Source organism: Hylobates moloch, unplaced genomic scaffold, assembly GCF_009828535.3.
Source record: "Hylobates moloch isolate HMO894 unplaced genomic scaffold, HMol_V3 SCAFFOLD_6, whole genome shotgun sequence".
In the NCBI taxonomy this organism is placed as follows: domain Eukaryota; kingdom Metazoa; phylum Chordata; class Mammalia; order Primates; family Hylobatidae; genus Hylobates; species Hylobates moloch.
In genome coordinates, this window is record NW_026652281.1 from 128,580,341 (window position 1) to 128,600,741 (window position 20,401).

At 46.1% G+C, this 20,401-nt stretch overlaps 2 protein-coding genes across 6 annotated transcripts in view; one reads left to right on the plus strand and one right to left on the minus strand.

The window, feature by feature from the left end:
* SLC36A1 (solute carrier family 36 member 1) overlaps nucleotides 1-10,245 on the plus strand; it is a 230,218-nt gene extending 219,973 nt beyond the window's left edge. For both annotated transcript variants that reach the window (XM_032158414.2, XM_032158415.2), the window contains one exon: nucleotides 8,153-10,245. In XM_032158414.2, the coding sequence (XP_032014305.2) occupies nucleotides 8,153-8,180 (28 nt within the window). In that variant the 3' untranslated portion in view covers nucleotides 8,181-10,245. The remainder of the gene's footprint in view (nucleotides 1-8,152) is intronic.
* FAT2 (FAT atypical cadherin 2) overlaps nucleotides 1-20,401 on the minus strand; it is an 85,975-nt gene that overhangs the window by 11,441 nt on the left and 54,133 nt on the right. For 2 of the 4 annotated variants that reach the window (XM_032158398.2, XM_058440051.1), the window contains exons 13-20: nucleotides 18,949-19,182; nucleotides 16,078-16,461; nucleotides 13,674-13,888; nucleotides 12,486-12,623; nucleotides 11,726-11,869; nucleotides 10,252-10,449; nucleotides 5,741-6,551; nucleotides 2,085-2,230 (exon numbers count right to left, since the gene is read on the minus strand). In XM_032158398.2, the coding sequence (XP_032014289.1) occupies nucleotides 2,085-2,230; nucleotides 5,741-6,551; nucleotides 10,252-10,449; nucleotides 11,726-11,869; nucleotides 12,486-12,623; nucleotides 13,674-13,888; nucleotides 16,078-16,461; nucleotides 18,949-19,182 (2,270 nt within the window). The remainder of the gene's footprint in view (nucleotides 1-2,084; nucleotides 2,231-5,740; nucleotides 6,552-10,251; nucleotides 10,450-11,725; nucleotides 11,870-12,485; nucleotides 12,624-13,673; nucleotides 13,889-16,077; nucleotides 16,462-18,948; nucleotides 19,183-20,401) is intronic. The other 2 variants (XM_058440050.1, XM_058440052.1) reach the window with 2 other exon arrangements.

Below are 20,401 nucleotides of genomic sequence, written 5' to 3' on the forward strand. Positions count from 1 at the left end.
TCCACCCATACCCTTCCCCAGGCCTGCTGGCACAAACTCCATTCTTCCAGTTGCCCAGGCCAAAATCTCACTACTTGCCTTCTCTCCCACCCTTCATTCAATTCACTGGGAAATCCTGTTGGCTTTGCCTTCAAAATCTTTGTAGAATCTATCTTCTTTCCAGTTCCTTTGTCATCACCCTGGTCTAAACCACCATTCTCTGTTATCCAAATTATTGCAGTGGCCTCCTGACTGGGTCTCTCTGCTCCTATCTTTGTTTCTCTAAAGTTGCTTCTCAACAAAGAAGCCATGATGACCCTTTTAAAATAGATCATTGCAATTATCTGCTCAAAACCTTCTAATGCCTCCATTTTGCTCAGAATAAAAGCCAAAGTCCTTACAATGTCCTACAGGACCTTTATAGATATGCCCCATCCCATTACATCTCTGACCAACTCCTCCTCCTACTGTTCCCTTTACTCACTTCACTGGAGCCAGGTAGAACTCCAACCCATTTCTTAAACATGCTAAGCATTCTCCTGCCAAAAGGCTTTTGCATTGCTATTCCCTCTACCTAGAATGTTGTTCCTTCCAGATGTCCATAGAGCTAACTTTCTCACCCTCTCCAAATTATTGCTCAATTATTATCTCAATGAAAGCTTCCCTGGCCACCTTATTTAAAATTATAAAATTGTGACTCTGGCTGGGCGTGGTGTTTCATGCCTGTAATCCCAGCACTTTGGGAGGCCAAGGTGGGTGGATCACTTGAGGCCAGGAGTTTGAGACAAGCCTGGCCAACATGGTGAAACCTCGTCTCTGCTAAAGATGCAAAAGAAAAAAATTAGTGAGCGTGGTTGCGCACACTTGTAATCCCAGCTACTCTGGAGACTGAGACACAAGAATCACCTGAACCCAGGAGGCAGAGGTTGCAGTGAGCCGAGATCATGCCACTGCCCTCCAGCCTGGGTGACAGAGTGAGACTCTGTCTCAATAAATCAATAAATAAAAATTGCACCTCTCCTCACCCCTGATGCCCCTCCATTTTTTCCTTTTTGCTCATAATACTTATCAAATTTGAAAAAATTCTATAATTTTCTGAGCTATTATGTTTATGTTTATTGTCAGTCTCTCCCCCATAGAACAAAAGCTTTAAAAGGGATTTCTGTCTTTTTCACTGATAAAACCCAAGCACCTAGAACAGTGCCTGTCACATAGTAGATGCTCAATAAATCTGTGTTGAATGAATTAAAATCTAGTGGCCAAAGTTGGCTTTCTCTTTGTTGAAATGGTAGGTTGGGGCTGAGGGCAGTGGTTCATGCCTGTAATCCTAGCACTTTGGGATGCCAAGGCAGGCGGATCACCTGAGGTCAGGAGTTCGAGACCAGTCTCGCCAACATGGGGAAACCCCATCTCTACTAAAAAAATACAAAAAATAGCCAGGCATGGTGGCATGTGCCTGTAATCCCAACTACTCGGGAAGCTGAGGCAGGAGAATCGCTTGAACCTGGGAGGCGGAGGTTGCAGTGATCTGAAATCACACCACTGCACTCCAGCCTGGGCGACAGAGAGAGACTCCATCTCAAAAAAAAAAAAAAAAAAAAAAAAAAGAAAGAAATGGTAGATTGGCATATGTGATAGAGGTGTTAAAATCAGACAGGCAGACTGTGACCTTCCACATGACATAATCCAAATAACTGAATTATTATTACAAAGGAAATTTATTTTTCTTCCATGTGATTCCATGGGGTTTGAGCACCCCCAGTGGTAAGCAATCCCCCCACTCCCTGGGAAACCCTGGCCTATTACTCAGCAAAAATGATAACGGCACCAGGGCTAGTTGACCTCATCCATCTCCATTTCTATCTTACCCCACAGAGTAAGCAGCCCCACTTGTGACTGTCCTTGGACGTATATCTCCAGGTTGGGTGGCTGTGGCCATCCAGGACAGGATAATCATGTGGCCCAACAGTCACACCCAGAATCCCTGAAAACTGTGCAGGGATTTCTTTGGCAGAAATGGGCTTCCTGACATTCCTCATGCCTCACCCCCTACCTCCCTAGCCTGGGACACCCACGTGAAATCTCTCAGGCTGGCAGTGCCTTACCTTCAGGGAGATGGATGCTGTTTCATTGGTGAATAGGAGAATGGCCTGTGGCTGGAGTGTTTTCAGATAGAAATGGATGTGCCAGTTCCGAGCCGCTGGGGCCCTGTACCGCACATAGCTCTGACCACTGAACCTTGTAGCAGTACCTGAGAAAGCAACCAAAGCTGTCACCTCTACTTGAAGTGGTCCCCACTGAGCCCTTGGACTGACTTTGTCTTATTTAATCCTTGGGTGGCAGACAGAATCACTGCTCATATTTTACACATGAAGAAACTAGGCTGGGTGTGGGGTGTGCCATACCTTTCTAGTCTCACACATAGGGCCAGACAGGAGCCTTCACCCTACCTTTTCTTGGCTGCAGGGACCCCTGCCTTAGGTCCCAGCCTGGGTCAAGAAATATGAATTTAAACCATTAAGAAAGCAAAAGTTGTCCAGGTGCGGTGGCTCATGCCTATAATCCCAGCACTTTGGGAGGCTGCGGTGGGAGGATCACCTGAACCCAGAAGTTCGAGACCAGCCTGGGCAACAGAGCAAGACCTCATCTCTAAAACATAAAATAAAAATAAAAATAGCCAGGCATGGTGCCTCATGCCTCTAACTCCAGTTACTTGGAATGACATCCTCTCAGCTGAGGCAGGAGTATCACTTGAGCCCAAGAAGTCAAGGCTGCAGTGAGCCATGATCTTGCCATTGTATTCCAGCCTGGGTGACAGAGAGAGACCATGTCTCTAATAATAATAATAATAATAATTTTTAAAAGAAAGTAAAAATCAGGCCAGAAATGTAATGAATCAAGTGTGTGAAAATCAAAATTTTTATTCTACATACTTTCCATGTTATTTCTGGCATTGGGAATCTACACTGGGAATGTAGATTTTGCATGTGTGTGTGATTTTAGACCCACAAGGGTTTTTGCCTCAGGATAGTTCCTTGTATCAGCAGGAGTTAATCATTTAGGTAAATAATAAAATGCGGCTGAGAGGTCAAGAGCCACTCTATGATAGAGAGAGGGGCAGTGATAGACTGTATGGCCAAAACTTTTGTAAAGTCTGGCATCCTCCATCCCGCCTTAGCAATGGCTAATGCACAGTTGCATAGTATGGAGTAAACTTGAGTTTCTTAAGCTTCTTTGACCGTGGGACACTCTTATGTGGACCACTCTTGGGAATAGCATTCTGTTGAACCCCCTTTGGGAAGCACTGCCCTCCCCAGATTTAAAAAAAATCCACCCTCCCCAGAGGTGAGTCCAGCTATGAAATCCCCAAAACCCCAGTGTAAATAAGCTTGTCAGTTGTCAGGGGAGAGGATGAGCGGTCCAGCCTCTAGATACCTAGCAAAGAGGAATTGTTGAAGGGAGAGAACAAAAGCCAAAAGGAGGAGAAGAAAGAACCAGAAAAGATGAGGCACAAGGGATTATAACATCCACAGATTCCAGCTGGACGCAGTGGCTCACACCTGTAATCCCAGAGCTTTGGAAGGCTGAGACGGGCAGATCACCTGAGGTCAGGAGTTCGAGACCAGCCTGGTCAACATGGTGAAACCCCGTCTCTACTAAAAATAGAAAAATTACCTGGGCATGGTGGCACTCGCCTGTAATTCCAGCTACTCACGAGGCTGAGGCAGGAGACTTGCTTGAACCTGGGAGGTGGAAGTTGCAGTGAGCCGAGATCGCACCACTGCACTCCAGCCTGAGTGACAGAGCGAGACTTTATCTCAAAAACAAAAACAAAAATCCAAAGAAATCCAAAATTCCCTGACACTGGCAATTCCATTGTAGTAGGTACTTATTGGATGGGATATTGAAGACGATCTAGATCAGAAATTCCCACCCCTGGCTGGATATCAGGATCAGCTGGAGAATCTTTATGACACAGAATCCTAAGTTCTCTCAGAGAGTCTGATTTGGTAGTTCTGGGTGGCACGTGGAAATATGTATTTTAAAAATCTTATCGTCATGGGTGTAACAACTGGAAGGGGGGCCCAAGGGAGGCTTCTGAGATGGTGATCATATTCTTTCCTTGATCTGGGTGTTGGCTACACAGATATATTTGCTTTATAAAAATTATTTGAGGTGTGTACTTATGATACATGAATTGGTTTCCTGTATGTTTTATATTTCACTAAAATGTTAAAAAATAAAAAACCTCTTTTCAACTGATTCTGGTGATCCATGAGTTTATCTAGTATTTCTTCAATGCAAGCCCTTGCACCTGCTGCTTCAGAATTAAATGCCAATTCTAGGACTCACTCAGAACCTTCTAAATAAAAACCTCTGGAGGTGACAACCAGAAGCATGTTTCTTTAAAATCACGCTTTCCAGAAGACTTTGCAAAATCTTGAATTTTAGAACCTCTGCTGTCTGATGCTAGGTAGCTGAGAGAGACCCTTCAGCTTTCTTGGCTTTCCCTGCAGCAGGCCCTGGGGCAAGAAACACAGAGAAGGAAATCCTCTCCCCAACAGAGAGAAGCCCACCTAGCCTAAATCGAGTGGTCCCTGGACAAAGTCCACAAATCTTCTGAGAAATGATACCCCGAATGCCAGGCAGCTGGACCCATAAAGGGCAGGTCAGGCCAGGCCAGGCCAGGTAGGAGCACTGGTGAGCTGAAGGTCATGTCACTTTCCTTTAGCCAAGGCTCCCGAGCTGCTCCCTTGGTCTTAATGCCAGGGGTGCTGGGTGAGTCTTGGAGTGCCTGAAGAGCTTAGTGAAGAGTTCAGGCTTTAGAGTGGGACACACAGATATTTGAATAATGAGGCCTTCATTGGAAGCTGTACAGTTTCAGGCAAACTAAATCTCATATCTCAGTTTCAACTGCAGAGGGGGCTAACGACCCTGCTTAGTAGGGCTGGGGTGCCGATTAGTGTAGGTGACATCTACAAGGAGCGTAGTGTACAGCAGGCTCCTTATAGCAACAACTGTTACCATGGGAATGACAGTCACCGTTGATCTGGGGCTTATTGTGGGCCAGCCATGGGTTAAATGCTTTTATAACTCTTATGTAATTTCCCCCCTGAACCCAACTCCAGGAGGCAGATGTATTTATTTTCACTATTTTATAGATGGGAAACTAAAAAGCTCAGAGGGTTTTAACAACACACCCAAGATTACACAGCTAGTGACTGATGGAGCTAGGGTTTGAACCTGAGCTGTCTGAGTCTAAGCCTTGAGCTTATAACCACCAGACTACGGTAATAATAGTAGCAGTATTAGTAACTCACATGTATTGAGCACTTTCTATATGTCAGGCACTGTTCTAAGCAAGCACTTGATACATAGTACTGATGTAATTCCTATAGCAGCCCGGCTCCAAGGCACAGAGAGGTTAATTTTCCTAAAGTCACCTGGTTAGTAAGTGGTAGAGCTGGGATTTTAACCCATGAGGACTGAAGCCACAGCTTATGTTCTTAGCCATGATGTTAAACCGCATATTGTAGTCTTACTGTTATTTTCTAAATCTCGAAAGGGAGCTGAGAATTGGGTATTATTCCATAACTAGATTTCGTGAGGCCACTAGCTGTCTTATGGTGATTGGTGGCCTTTGGGCTTATTAAAACTTCCCTGAACTCTCCCACAGAGCCTCAGTGGACTCTCCATGCTTAGAGTCAGGCGGGCTGAGCCCAGCAGTGCTGCTCGTCCCTAGGGAAGATGTGGTACTTACCATTGCAGGAGCAGCTCCTCTGCAGGTGGTGCCGCGGGGTTAGGATGCTGAGCCTGGCGGTGCTGTATGTGGGCCCAACCTTGGGGTCCAGATGCACTGTGTTACGGCAGATTTGACCCTGGCAGGTTGGCCCCTGGCAGGGCACCATGGGCATAGCTGATCGCATCTGAACCCCCACTGAATGCTCCATCTCCTTGGCTGAGTGAGTGATGATGGATGCTAGCTCCTGGAACTCATAGAAGGTTCCAGAATGCCCCTCAAAGACCAGGAGCACGTCCACACCAGCCACGGCCTCTGCAGGCTGGAGGCTGGCCAAGTGAATGTTAGCCCGTTTGATGTCCAGCTTATGGCTGAGGAACCTCTGCAGATTCCGCCAGTGGTCACTCACCAGCTCCTCGGGGGTGAGCTGGTAGAAGCCCATCCACATTGCCTGCTGCAGAGCCTCCTGCCCCACATGCCACACGTACACATGGACCCCAGCAGTCGTGGTGAAGGTCCCATCGCTGACCGTGACGTTGAACGAGTAGTGGCCACGAGGCAGGCCCTGGGCGGCGATAATCTTGCCATCAGGCGCACCCACTGAGAAGTGCCTGCCCAGGGTCTCCTCTTCTGCCAGGCTATAAGTCAGCGTGTCCTGGGGGTCTCGGTCTGTGGCATGGATCTTACCCACCATGCCACCCTGGAACTCCTCCTCCCCAACAGTGATGAAGATCTCCAGTGGGAGAGCAGAAGGTGCATAGTGGCTCTGCTCTGTGACATGGACACGGACAGACGTCGAAGACGAGAGGGGAGGGATGCCACTGTCTGACGCCTGTGGGCAAAACAAACACTGTTGTCACCCAACAGAACTGCAGTGCTCTTGGGCCCAACTGAGGCAGGGCCTCCTTGTGGAGCTACGTTTCTCTGTCCCACACCCAATTTGAGGGCTGGCTCAGTGCATTGTCACATTTAGAAAAAAAAATCTAACTCCAAAAGCACTGACATATAAGAAAGATTTTCTGAAGGTTTTGTAGAGATTGAAGGAGGGAGTTACATCCTATACCATGCAGTAAAACAATGCAGTTTCCTCATGTGACAGCTCTCTGAGCCTCTTCCTAAATCTCTCCAGCCATAGACTTGGGCTAACTTCCTCATGAGCTTTCTCATTCTGTCCCTGTTCTCAAGTGCGCCCTCAGATGTCTCAGCGATTCTGATGCACCATGCACCCTGCTCAGCCTAAGAAAATTCTCCTTGGATTCCCTTTTGCTATGCGATTGGAGTGGGAGTCGGGATTTGTCCTTCTAGTCAGTCAACGAAGTCTTCTGTTGTGGCCAGGAGAAAAGAGACAATAAATAAGTTACCAAATAACTTGGATAAAATGCTGGGAAGGAAATAAACAGAGACCTAACTTTGATCAGGTAGAAGGGAAGGAGTCTCTGTGGAGTGACATTTGAGTCCTGAGGGATGAGAAGAAGAGGTGACAGACAGAGGGAACAGCAAGTGTAAGGTCCCGGGGTAGGAATGAAGGCGGTGTGTTCAACAGCACAGACGGGGCCACTGGTGCTGGAGCAAGTGGGCAGGGAAGCAGGCCTGACCTCACTGCTGGGCTGGCACGTGCAGGGTTGCAGTTTATGTCAGAACTGTGAAAAGCCATGAGGATGACAGGACCTCACTTAAGCAGGGAAAAGAATGTAAATCATAAACACATTTTCCTTTCATGTTTCACCACACATCCCTGCAACTTCCTGCCTGACTTAGAAAGGACAAGCTTGCCTTCCTCTCCTCAGTGATATTATCACTCCCTCAGCTGTCAACAAGGGTCTCCACAATTTTCCCTGTAGTAATATCTTGTTCACCCGCACTCCAACACTTTTAATGTACAAGAAAGTTGTTAAGATTACATCTACTGCTGGAAGTCATGCATAATACTGAAGAGATATTAATAGCAACAACAATAATTAACACTACTATTAATTATAATGTATAGCTAACATTAGTTACAACAATACTACTACTACTGATTATATATAATACATAGCTAACATTGAGTACAAACCATGTGCTAGTCATTATCATAGATAAACTAGGATAATGCTGTAAATGCATTATCCTAGTTTATCTTTCTTATGAGATAGGTACTATCAAGTCACCCATCCTACAAAAATATAACTGAGGCTCAAAGAGGTGAAGTAACTTGCCCAAGGTCATACAGCAGGTAAGGCCTGAGCAGAATCTGAATGCCCATCTGTGTCTATAGCCTGTGTTTTTCTTTGCTGGCTTATGGTGCCTCCCAGTGCATGGAAGTGGAAATACGGGACAAATGCAATTGATGGTGATGATGCCAGTCATTACTAAGCTTCTGTCTAGGCAGGGCGTGTGCCTGGGTCTGAGAATACAGAGGTCAGGAAGCCGTTCTCTCTCATCTTTCCCTAGGCAATCACATCCATGCTCTTGGCTTTGAGGGCCATCTACCAATCCTCTGAGCTGCCAACTCCAATTCCCAGCTACCCACTGGACACCTCCGCTTGGATGTCTCACAAACAAGTGGGAAATAGTGTGCAAAACAGAGCTTCGGTTTAGCCCATAAACCTGTCATGCCTTCCTGTCTGGGCCTTTCCAGTCTCATAAATGCACTACCACCCAAGTCTTCACGGGAGCCAACAATTTAGAAATCATCCCTGAATCGTCTCTGTTCTTTCTGACTGCACATCCACTCCACCAACTCCTATCAATTTACATACAAAATATGTCCCAAATCTGTCCACTTCCTGCATCTTCTCCATCACTCCATGGTCTCAGCCCCACTATCTCCAGCTTGGATGACTTCTCACTGGTCTCCCTCACCCACTCTATAGAGCCTGAAAAATGAGCTTCCTGAGACACAAAGAGGATCCCTTTTCCATCTGAAACCCTCCAACCACCTCTCATTGTACTTAGATTAGAATCTAAAAGTGTTACCAAGGCTTATACTTAGAAGATTGGATGCCCTGGTTTGTCAAGGACAGTTTTGATTTTTACCTGTTGTAAATCAGCTACTACCAAGTATTATTTTTAGTGCCTGTTTTGGACTCTATGTTTGTGTCCCCTCAAAATTCATATGTTAAAGTCTAATCCCCAGTGTAACAGTATTTGGAGGTGGAGCCCTTGTGAATGGGATTAGGGCCCTTATGAGAAGGGCCATGTGAGCATACAATGAGAAGCTGACAGTCTGCCATTGAGAAGAGGGCGCTCACCAGAACCTGGCCATGCTGGCACCCCGATCTGGGACTTCCAGCCTCCAGAACTGTGGGAAATACATTTCTGTCCTTTAAGCCATCCAGCCTATGGTATTCTGTTGCAGCAGCCCAAATGGACTAAGTCAGTGCTTCTCTCACTCTCAAAAGATCCCAGTTTGGACCTCAGATAATACAGTCATCCAAGCCACGAGGCCCACACGATCTACCCAGCCTATCTCGTCAGTCTCATTCCCACCCCTGCTCATGATGTTCTGAGTACCTCAGCCATACCTCAAGGCACTTCAGGCTCTTTCCCAACTCATGTTGCTCTTCCTGCCCACTTTTCACATGGTTGGCAGGAGAAGACTCTCCTGCCCACTTTTCACATGGTTGGCAGCTCGGCTCTCTGCTCAAATGTCACCTCCTGGGGGCAGCCTCCCTCTGAATGTGTGTCCCCCTGTCTTATGAGTCTCTCATCACTTTACTTCCTTATCATCATTTGTAAGGATGTTATTTCTTTCTTTATCTGTTTATTGTTTATCTCCGTGATTACAATGGAAAGCCCCTGGAGACAGGAATCATTCCCTCCTTACCCTCTGCTATGTTCTTAGCAGCTTGCAAAGAGCCTCGCCTGTAGTAGATGCTCAATAAATACTTGTTGAGAGATGCACTGACTGACTGAAAGAATGAATACATCATTCCCAGCCCATAAATTTACAGAATAGTAGGGTCCACTGGACTTGAGATTCAGGAAAGGGATTTGGGGAAATAAAGTGAGGGCGAGATATCGGACCACCATCTTGGCCGCTGTTCTTTAGCAATTCCTATGCAACCCATAACATCACCACCAGAATCCCCTACACACATGTGCATACAATATCTCACTTGAGCCCCAAGCCAGTTCTCTGAGGTAGGTTGTTTTAGCTCCTGAGGTTCAGAGAGCTGTTCTGGCTCAGCTCTAGGAGCTACAGCCAGAGGATATTTTGCCCAGGCACAGAGCAGGGATTAAGAATTTGGACTCTGGGGTCAGAGTGCTTGGGTTTGAAGCAACCCACTTGCCACTTATTACCAGTATTACTTTAAGCCAGTCACTTAAATCCCCTGTGTTCCTCAGTTTCCTCATCTGTAAAGTGGGGTGGTAATTATACCTGCCCTGAGTGTTATGAGGCTTTAGTCCTGAGAAGCACCTAGCCCAGTGCCTGATGCATCCTAAGTGCTTTGTACATTTTTTCCCTAATGATAGAAGCACTGGTGGGGCTTTTGCCAGCATCTTTACTGTCCCCATGGTCACCACCAGAAGCCTAGCACAGCTCTCACCTGGATCTGAAGCTGATACCATTCCTGGGCCCTCCTGTTTAGGCCCTCAGCAGTCACCAGCCATCCATCCGGGGTCACTCGGAAGGCAGAGCCATTGTTCCCCTTGGTGATTCGAAACGAGTAGGGGGGGCCGTTTTCTGGAGAGTCTGGGTCACTCAGGATCAGCTGCAGGACTTTGCTGCCAATGGGGGAATTCTCCTGAGACCGAGAGTGACAGGAAGGCAAAGAGCAGAATGAGTCCTGGTCCTTCCTTTCGTACCTGTCTGGGTATGTCATCTGGAATGAGTCCTCAGCACTCTGCTTGTAGATGGTGCCTGGACATCAAGCTGCTGCTCATTCATTCTGCCTGCCTTTGAGGTAGTTGTTGACTTTCCTGTCTAGACCAGGAGCTCCCCAAGGGCAGTGTTGGGTCTTAGAAACACAGCCCACTGGGGCAGGAAGGATCCTTAGAGAACAAAGGTTAAACCCTTTATTCTGTAGAGAGATGACTTGCTCAAGATCACACACTGCTGAATCATGTATTTAAATTAATTATTACCTGGGTTACATAAGGGAATGTTGTGATTTGCAAAGCCAATTGAACACTTATAAATGATTTCTTCCTTAGAGGACCTGCATGCAATATGCATCTGATAAGCACACTTAAAGATGACTAGGAATTTAATTAAGAAAAACCAGATTCCCTGAGTATCATTTTAGCCTTTGTTGTATAACATGAGCATTTAGTATACTATAACACAATGGTTGCTAACATTTTAGCATCACAATATTATCTACAAACAGAATCTAATGGGCAGAAACTGATTGTTGCCTATCCAACAGACATTCTCTGTTCCGTTCTTATAAAATCCTGCTTTTATTCAGATGTGGACTGGCGATATTCTCAGAAAAGATCTTTTTAGTCGGGTAACTTATTATTTGCAACCAAAGCATCCTAACCCATGCCCATAATATATAAAACAGGTAAAAGTGGAACAGCCCTAGGTAATGCATAGTGGGACCCAGAACTCTGCCTTTTTATTCACTCCCTCACCTCCCTTCACCACTTACAGCCCTGAAAATTACTCATAGAATCCCAAGGCCCTCTCCAAATCCTATTTGCAAACCATTAGTAGAGAATAGCTTGGGTTCTGGAAACAAACAAAAAAATCCCTAGGGTTAAATCCCAAGTTTGCCACATTCTAGGTACAGCATGTTTTCATACCTCAATCTTCTAAATCTGTAAAATGGGTACTACCTACTTCATATGGCTGTTATGAGTCTCAAATGAGGTAATGGATATGAAAGTGCCTAACACAGTGCCTGATTCCTTTCAATTCTATAATGCCCTCCAGCAGTCTGTGTTGCCTTTGGGGACATCAGTGGCAAGGTCACAGTCATTGTTCATGTGGACTAATACCATTGAGGGGCATCTTCTGCTAGGAGGGAAATGAAGGGAGGAAGGGCTCAGGGTGCCTTAGAGGCTCAAGCTTACCTGGACAGTGGTGCTGTAGTTGAGTTGGAAGAATCTCGGTGGGTTATCATTGACATCAGCCACTTGGATAGCGATGTCTGTGTCCTCATGCAGTGGAGGCTGCCCACTGTCTGTGGCTCGGAGCTTCAGGGAATAACTAGAGGCCTGTTTCAAAATGTCCAGTGGAGGTTAGCAATGAGGTAGTTGTCCCTCACTTCTGCCCCGAGTCATCACTAATATTTTCAAAAAAATAAGATGGAGACACTTTCCTATGCCCACCCCCACTGCCCACCCATAGCATTTTAGGGCTTAGGTTCTGGAGTCAGACAGAAATAGGTAGTGATTCCCTACTCAATCATTTGCTAGCAATGAGACCTTGGGAAAGTGAATGAATTTATGTGAGGATAATGTCAGGATGCACTTCCTTAAATTATTTTGAGGATCAAATGGCATAAATCCTTATAAAACATTTAGGAAATTGTCTGGCACACAGTAGGTTCTCAAAAAATATGGCTATTTTATAATGATCTAATGATCCCTGCTCAATTGTGAGAAGCCACCTGAGGTCCTCTAGGGAAGGTTACAGGGTCACTCAGTTCCTCTCCTGCCTCTGGCCTCACAGTCCACAGAGGCCCCACAGAGAAAACAAGTGAGAGACATTCTGGGCAGGTCTGAGGAAGTTTCAGGATGGGGTCTTGACTGCGATTCATCTTCTGGACCTGCAATGGGACTGTGTCTGTGCTCTAATGAGCTCAGGGTGCGCCCCTCCCACATGACTCACCTGTTCCCGGTCCAGGGCCTTGGCCACCTGTAGCTCCCCCTTTTTGGGGTGAATGGTGAAGTGCCCAAGCTGGTTCCCTCCTACGAGGCTATAGGTAATGTCACTATTTAGGGGTCCATCTTCATCAGTCGCTGATACCTGCAGTGGGGTAGGGGGATTGTAAATGGAGGGACAGGAATCTTGACCCCTGGGAGTGTAGGGGGAAACAGATATGTCCCTGCCCCAGTGACTGCCTTTGGGCTAGCAGTGCCTGAATCACAGTTATCCCTGCCAAAGTAATCTCTTCACTTACATCTTCGTGTGGACTTCAGCATGCCATGGTTTATTCATTCACTCACCATTAACTCTTGCTAATAGCATGCTAGGCCCTGTCCTAGAATGTGAGGAATGTGCTAAAATGAATATGCCTGCAGGAAGTTTAATGTCTAATTTTATGGGTAATTCTAATTTGGGGTAAAGTATGATCAGCCTTATAAGAGCACAGAGCACACAGTGATACATTACACTGGGGAGATTAGAAAAGGATTCATGAAGCCCTGAAGGATCAGGAGGGCTTTGGGGGCTGAAGCAGGCATTCCAGGCAGAGGAAATACTGTGAGCTGAGAGTATGGAAGTGCACACGATGTTTTGGGGAAAGGTAGATATTCCTGTGTGCTTGGAGCATAGGGTGCACCATAGCAGGGAGTGGAGGGAGAGACTGGAAGGTGGGATGAAGAGTGTGGGAGTATGGGTGGACAGAATTGGGTTTCACTCCATTGAATGAGGGAGCTATTGCATATTTAAATGCAAAGAGGTATTATTTGATGTCCCCTCAGTCCCTGCCCCACAACTGTCATTCCATGTCATCCGCTATGACCAGGCTCTTCCCAGGCTTGGGAGCCTCTGACAGTCCTCCGGGGTCTGTCTCTTTTCTCTCTTCTCCTAATAAACCTCACCTATCCCATGCCCCATTCCATCATCTCTGATCTTATCATATGGCTCTGAGACATTCTCTCAGGAGAGATAGTTTGGCCGAGCATGGTTTGGCTATACTCACATCTCACATAAACCTCTGACAAGCCAGAGTCAAGTCCACGGTGTATTAACTTAATAAACTAATCCATGCTCGTAGATGGCTGGGTGTGGGGGTGAGAGAAGAACCCACCCCAGAGTTCTTGCCCCACAAAGAGCAAGGTGGCAGATCCTTACCGTGAGGATGACGTCACCCACAAGGGCATTCTCTAAGACCCTTGTGCTATATGGATCTTGGGGGAATTGGGGCCGGTGTTCATTGACATCAGTGATGTTGACCATGACTGTGGTCACGTCACTGAGGGAAGAGGAGCTCTTCCGGCTGCACTCAATGGACAGGAAGTACTTGGGGCTTGTCTCAAAGTCCAGGCTTGCGTTGACATACAGGATCCCTGAAGAAGCAAGAGGTGACAGCAGCAATGAGGCAGTTGGGCCCTCAAAGGCGCAGGACTGAGGGTCTGAGCCCAACCCTAGGAGAGGCAGCTCAACAGGGCTAGGCAAGGTGAGTGTCCTCTGTCATCTCCCTGTCCATCTCCCTTTGCTATCCCCTTGACCCCCTTCCGCGTCATCTCCCTTATTTTATTATTATTCACAACAGCTATATTTCCCTCACTTACTTCTGTAATATTTGATTTAAATCTCATTTAAATGTGTGATGCTAAATTTATCTCACTGAGATCTATGAAAACCCTGTGGAGCAGGAACAATGATGATTCCCATTTTCTAGGTCAGTCCATTGACCTAGACGCTCTAATAGGCAAATGACTTGTCCAACCTCACCCAGCTAGTAAATGACAGACCTTAGGTCATAAAATGAGATTCATTAATACTCAAAGTTGCCAACAAATTGTTAGGGCATAGGTTATTATTCTGAAAACTGGAAAAAAGAAATAAAAGAACAAGGATTTATCCTGCCTTTCCTGGCTAACCAAATGGTTAATGGTGGACACTCTGCTTTTTGTTTTATTTTATTTTTCTTTCAACAGCATCACATGCCAATGAACATCTTTTTATAATTCAGTCAGAAAATAATGAGGAATAATAGGATTAGAAAATCACCATTTTACAGCCCTTAATGAAAAGGTGTATCTATCTAGGAAATGGTCAGCAAAGCCTGCTAAAACCATCAGAAGAAAGGCTGATGAAGAAGTCTATAATGGCCTTATATACCCAAATTATAACTATATATTTATATATAATGGATCAGGTTGACAACACCTGAACTTACCATCTATCTTAACACCAGAAAAAGAAAAAAGCCAGTTAGCTCTTATGTGCCTCCAGACATGATGCAAACAGCATAGCATCATCTATGAAGCACTGTGTTGACCAAGCACTGTCAACTAAACCTGATCAAGGCCTTTGATCCAAATGTCATTCCTAGGAAATACAAGGACCCGAGGGATATGCTATATGACACTATAAAGAGCCAACAAATCCAAACGATGGAAAATTCTATCAGACACATGACTCAACTATTTCGTTAAATAAATGGCAGGGGGAAATAAAGAGGAAGAAGAAAATGTTAGAGATTTAAGGACACTTAAAATCTTGCATATCAACCAAATTCAATATGTAGACGTTTTGGGGATACTAACAAACCAACTTTGAAAAGACATTTATGAGAATCTGCAAAATGGCCTGGTGATATTAAGAAATTGTTATCTTTTAGGTGTGATAAGGTATTGTGGTTTTGTTTAGAAAAAGAGTTCTTATTATACAGAGATACACACTGAAGTCCTTACAAATGAAATGACACAGTGTCTGCGATTGGATGGATGTGGGGGCCAAAGGGTAAAGAGGAAACCAGGCTGGCCTCTGCTGATGATTACTGAAGCTGGGTGGTGGGAACATGGGGCCCATTGTACTATTCTATTTTTTAATATGTTCAAAATCTCCATGGTAAATTTTAAAAAATATTGCTCAATGATAAGGCAGCTGTTTGGGGAGGTAGAGAGCACCATTCTAGGGGAGCTACGGGGAGGAATCTGCGTGAGTGAGACACAGGCTGACCTGGGTGGCCTCTGAGGACCTTCGGTGAGTTTCCGTGAGCCTGACTTTGACTCTTCTGTGGCTAGTAGGAAAGAAGAGAGACGGTTTCCTAGTTCTTTCTCTCTTCACGAGAATAAGGGAAAATTAAGGGGTGCCAGGATGTTTGGAGCAGATGTGGGGACTCCAGGAGGGAAGCAGGCAGCCTTGTCCAGGGTTGCTTAAGCCCCAGATTCCAGCAAGGGCTCCCTGCCTCTGCAGCCAAGCCGTTTCTGCTTCCTGCGCTGGGCCTGAGCTGAGACTATGAAGTCGCTCACTGTGTGGGAGAAGAGTGGATCACTGAGGATCCTGGACACAGAGACCTGGCTGGGGACGTGGGAGGGTTCCCTTTAAGGGAGGCTCCCACATAAGCTGGCCCCAGGGCGGAAGGAGGGACCTGGTACTCAGAGAGAAGCAGAAGAGAATGGAGAAACGACCAGAGGAGGTCTGCTCTGGGAGGCGCTGCACAGGGTAGATACCCACACGGGAGGAACGCAGCGCTCCCAGAAACCCTGTACGCGATGCTTCGGGGCTTGGTGGATCAGGCTCTCACCTGTGCGAGCATCCAGGCGGAACCTGCCTTGCTCGTTCCCGCTGACCACGCGGTAGCCGGTCTTTTCTGCGCCCGGGCGAGTGAGAGTGGCCAGCTGCAGCACCTCCGTGCCAGGCGGGGCGTCCTCGGGCACCTGCACGCTGTGCTCGGTGTTCAGGAACACGGGCAGGTAGTCTTCTAGGCCCACCACCGAGACCGTGACGGTGCCCAGCGTGGACAGCGGTATTGGGGTGCCCAGGTCGGAGGCACGGACCGTGAGCTCCAGTGGTGCCTGGGGCCTGACCTGCAGCGGCTTTTCCAGGCGGATCACCCCCGTGGTGGCGTCGATGGAAAAGTGGCCTTCGGCTGAATCCGGCAGAGAGTAAACCACCTGGGCATTGGCGCCTGGCGGGGAGACCAACGGTGTGATCCACACTGAGGGCGCCTCCTCCAGACCTGCCTGCAGCAAACCCTGCAGCCACAGGAGGGGCTGGGGAGGGGGCTCCCATGAAGGCCGACAAGCTGGCTTGGGTATATGAAGAGTGAGGGTCTCTCCAGCAGGGGGTCTTGACTGGGGCAGGGAGACCCAAGGCCTCACTAAGAGGTTTTTGGGGGAACCTAATCTGCAAATCTATGAAACTATCTGAAAATATTATGTGGGGATTAAGGTCTAATATCAGTTTATTAATGAAAAACATGCAGATAAAACCACCCATAGAGAGTTCCTTGACTGAGATAGAACAGCTCTGTATCGTGATTGTGGTGTTGGTTACAAGAATCTAAACATGGAATAATATTGCATAGAACTAAGCGTGTGTGTACAAACACACACACACACACACACACACACACACACACACACACACATGAGTACATATAGAAACTGGTGAAATCTGAGTAGCAAGGCTGTAGTCTAGTTACCAACAATGGACCAATGTCAGTTTTCCAGTTTTGATATTATCCTACTGCTATGTAAGATGCTCCCATTAGGGAAGCTGCATGAAGAGGGCACACAGTCCCCACCAGTCCTATTTTTGCAGCTTCCTATGGAGTCTATAATTACGTCAACATAAAAAGTTAAGAAAACACCCATGGAAGTTCTTAGTAAATCAAAACACACAGTGTTTCTCCAGCTTTGTCTCCAATTCTGTTATTTTCTTTGGTTAAGTACCAGATGAAGCAGTTGGCCATAGTGTATGAAAAACACCAACATTTAAGGCTCAGCTGTGAGGTCCTCCCCTAGTGAGATGAACACAGGCCCTGAGCCTAAGGGTCTCACGTCTCCCACACACATGGAACACACACTCCTCTGGTGGAACAGTGACAGGAGTAGCCTCTGAGAAGAGTTGAATTTATATCTGTTAAATGCACATGCCATGCAACTTCCCCCTATAGGCACTTATATGAAGAAACCATAATTTTTCTAGAGACAGAGAGATGCTGGTCAAACCACACCTGGATTATTTAGTTGAAATATTTGGGTTGGAATAACCATTTTGGAAAGATTAATGGTAAATTGATATAAGGCCACTCTAGGAGCTGTCCAGGAGATCTGTGTGATTGTAGAGGGCAGGACCAGGACTGACAGATGTCCCACTTGATAATGGCCTGAGGAACCATAGAAGGAAGGGGCTGCTTAGGAAATAGGGAGCATCCTGTCCCTGGAGGTGTGTAAGCAGTGGCTAATGGAGCACTTACGGAGCCTTGCAGCCATGAGATGGGGAGGTAAATAAGATGGCTTATGGGTCACTCCAGCTCTGATGTATTCCAGATCTCTCCTATCAAACCCATTTCTGTATCTCAAGCAATTCTATTCCACTTGCACTTGTTACCTCCAACACACACACACACACACACACACACACACACACACACACACACACAACACACACACACACACACACACACACACACACACACACACACACACACACGCTTTCCAGGTCCAGCAACCCTGCCTTTGTGTTGACTGTTTGCCCTCCCTAGAACCCCTACATCCCTCGAATATCTCACCTCCTTCAATGCCAAGCTAAAACTCACTTTCTCTAGGAAATCTTAATTTTACCCTGCTGGTGTCAAACAGAGCACGGCGTTTTGATCCCACTTTTATCATCATCATTTTCCTGTGTTGACCTGGCTATTCTGATGCTGACAGCATTTTTTTTACCCTATCTGAATTATAAAATTTGACTCAGGAAAATTGGACAGGTTTTATATATATGTGTGTGTGTGTGTGTTATATATGTGATATATATATCACATTAATGAGTTATATATATATGTATGTATACATGCACGTATATATATACAATCAGAATAGAACACTTTGTTGTAGCAGAAGCTATAATTGGTACAATATGGAACAAATATGTTTGAATGAATGCAATTTACCTTATAAATTTTAAAAGAAAAAGAATTAACTCCAATGAAAATATGGAGTTAAAATGTAAAATATTGAAAATGGTTCAGCTTCACTCTTCAGAAAATTGATCAAGGAATTTAATGGGCTTACTGGGGTTGGTGCCCAAAATTCCTTTCTTGAGGCAAATCAATCAGAATTGAAGTCTGATTGGTATATTTCTGATTAAATGTTTGTACTTAAAAATGCCTTTGTGGTTAAATGGCAGTATTGAAAAGTCCCCAGGTCTAAGTGGAAGGGGAGAAACAAGGCTGAAATACCTTTTTCCTGCTTCAAAACATTGCTAAAATCATTTGTCATATAGCACTTAGGTGTGCAGTTTGAGGATAAATACTTTTTACTTTTAAGTGTCCACAGACTCAACAAGGAGGCACCGCCCTTACCAGTCCTAGAGAGACACAAAGGGGACCAAACCCTTGCCCAAGGTGACCCAGGAGATCATTGGAAATGGCCTCAATCCTTCTCAGACTCACCTTGGTCGGGATCCCGGGCAAATACTACAGCCACAGGGGTCTTCACTGTGGTGTTGTCGAAGACAGCCACAGCACAGTGGCTGGGGAAGAACCGTGGGGCATTGTCATTCACGTCCTCCACATAGAGGGTGACGTCTGCCTGGCACGATCGGCCACCTCCATCCGTCGCCTTGGCAACAAGGTTGAACACATCCTTCCTTTCTCGGTCTAGGGCTGTGAGTGTGGTCAGCTCTCCTGGCCGGAGAAATGACAAAAGTTGAGCTTTCTCTGGGGAAATATTACCCAAGCATGTGCCCTCTAGATATCTACAGGAGACAAACCCAGCCACACAGAGTTTTGTTCATAGCAAGGAGGGATCAATACGGTCAGGAAAGCAGCTAAGCCTGTATCCCCCCCACACCCATTCACCTCCCTGATTCTCCAAAACACACTTCATCACATTGCCAGTTTAAGATCATCATCAACAAGCTAAAAATAGGTATATTCTTAATGGCCAATTAGGGAATTTCTAACAATATATAAAATGCATTTATCCTTTGGTTCATAATTCCACTTCTAGGAATATATATATATATTCTGTAGAATAATCAACCCAAAGATAAAAATCTACATATAAGGATATTCTCTGCAGCACTGTTTATAATAGCAGCTATTGAAATCATCCTACATGACTTTCAAAAGGGGACTGGTTAAGTATATTAAGATTCAGCCACACAGTAAAATACCATGTGTGGTGTTACATGTATCTTGGTTTTCATGCATGGCTCCTGCCCGTAACTCTCACAGCCCTTGTTACACAGTCTTTTGTTATAATGGTGGGTGTGTTATGTTAGGCCTCAGGAAGCACAATCTCTCTGACCGTCTCCTGCTCTCCTTTCACCTGCCCCAAGGCAAGATTCCCATCTTTCCCCACTTTTCTGATTGTGGGTTTTAAGACCCTCCCCAGAAAGGCTCCTGCCTTTTATACCCCGGGGAAGATAATGCTGACATCACGAGGTTCCCATAACAACCCAAGACGACTGGGTTCCGAGAGCTTCCACATAGCTGAACACATGGCGGTTCCTGGAGGGTGGCGTGCCCAGGGAGGACATGGGAGCCCCTTTCCTCATGCCTCGCCCTCCACCTCTCTTCGCCTGTATCCTTTGCAGTATCCTTTGTAATAAACCAGTAAACACACGTGTTTTTCTGAGTTCTGTGAGCTGTCACAACAAATTAATCGAACCCAAAGGAGGAGTCGTGAGAGCCCCAACTTGAAGCTGGTTGGTCAGACATTCTGAAGGCCTGGACTTGCAACTGGTGTCTGGGTAAGGGGGTACAGTCTTGTGGACAGAGCCCTAAACCCGTGGGATCTGACACTATCTCCAGGTAGATAGTGTTGGAATTGAATTAGAGGACACCTGAGGGGTCTCCACTGCTTGTTGTATGGGGAAAACCCACACACATTTGGTCACAG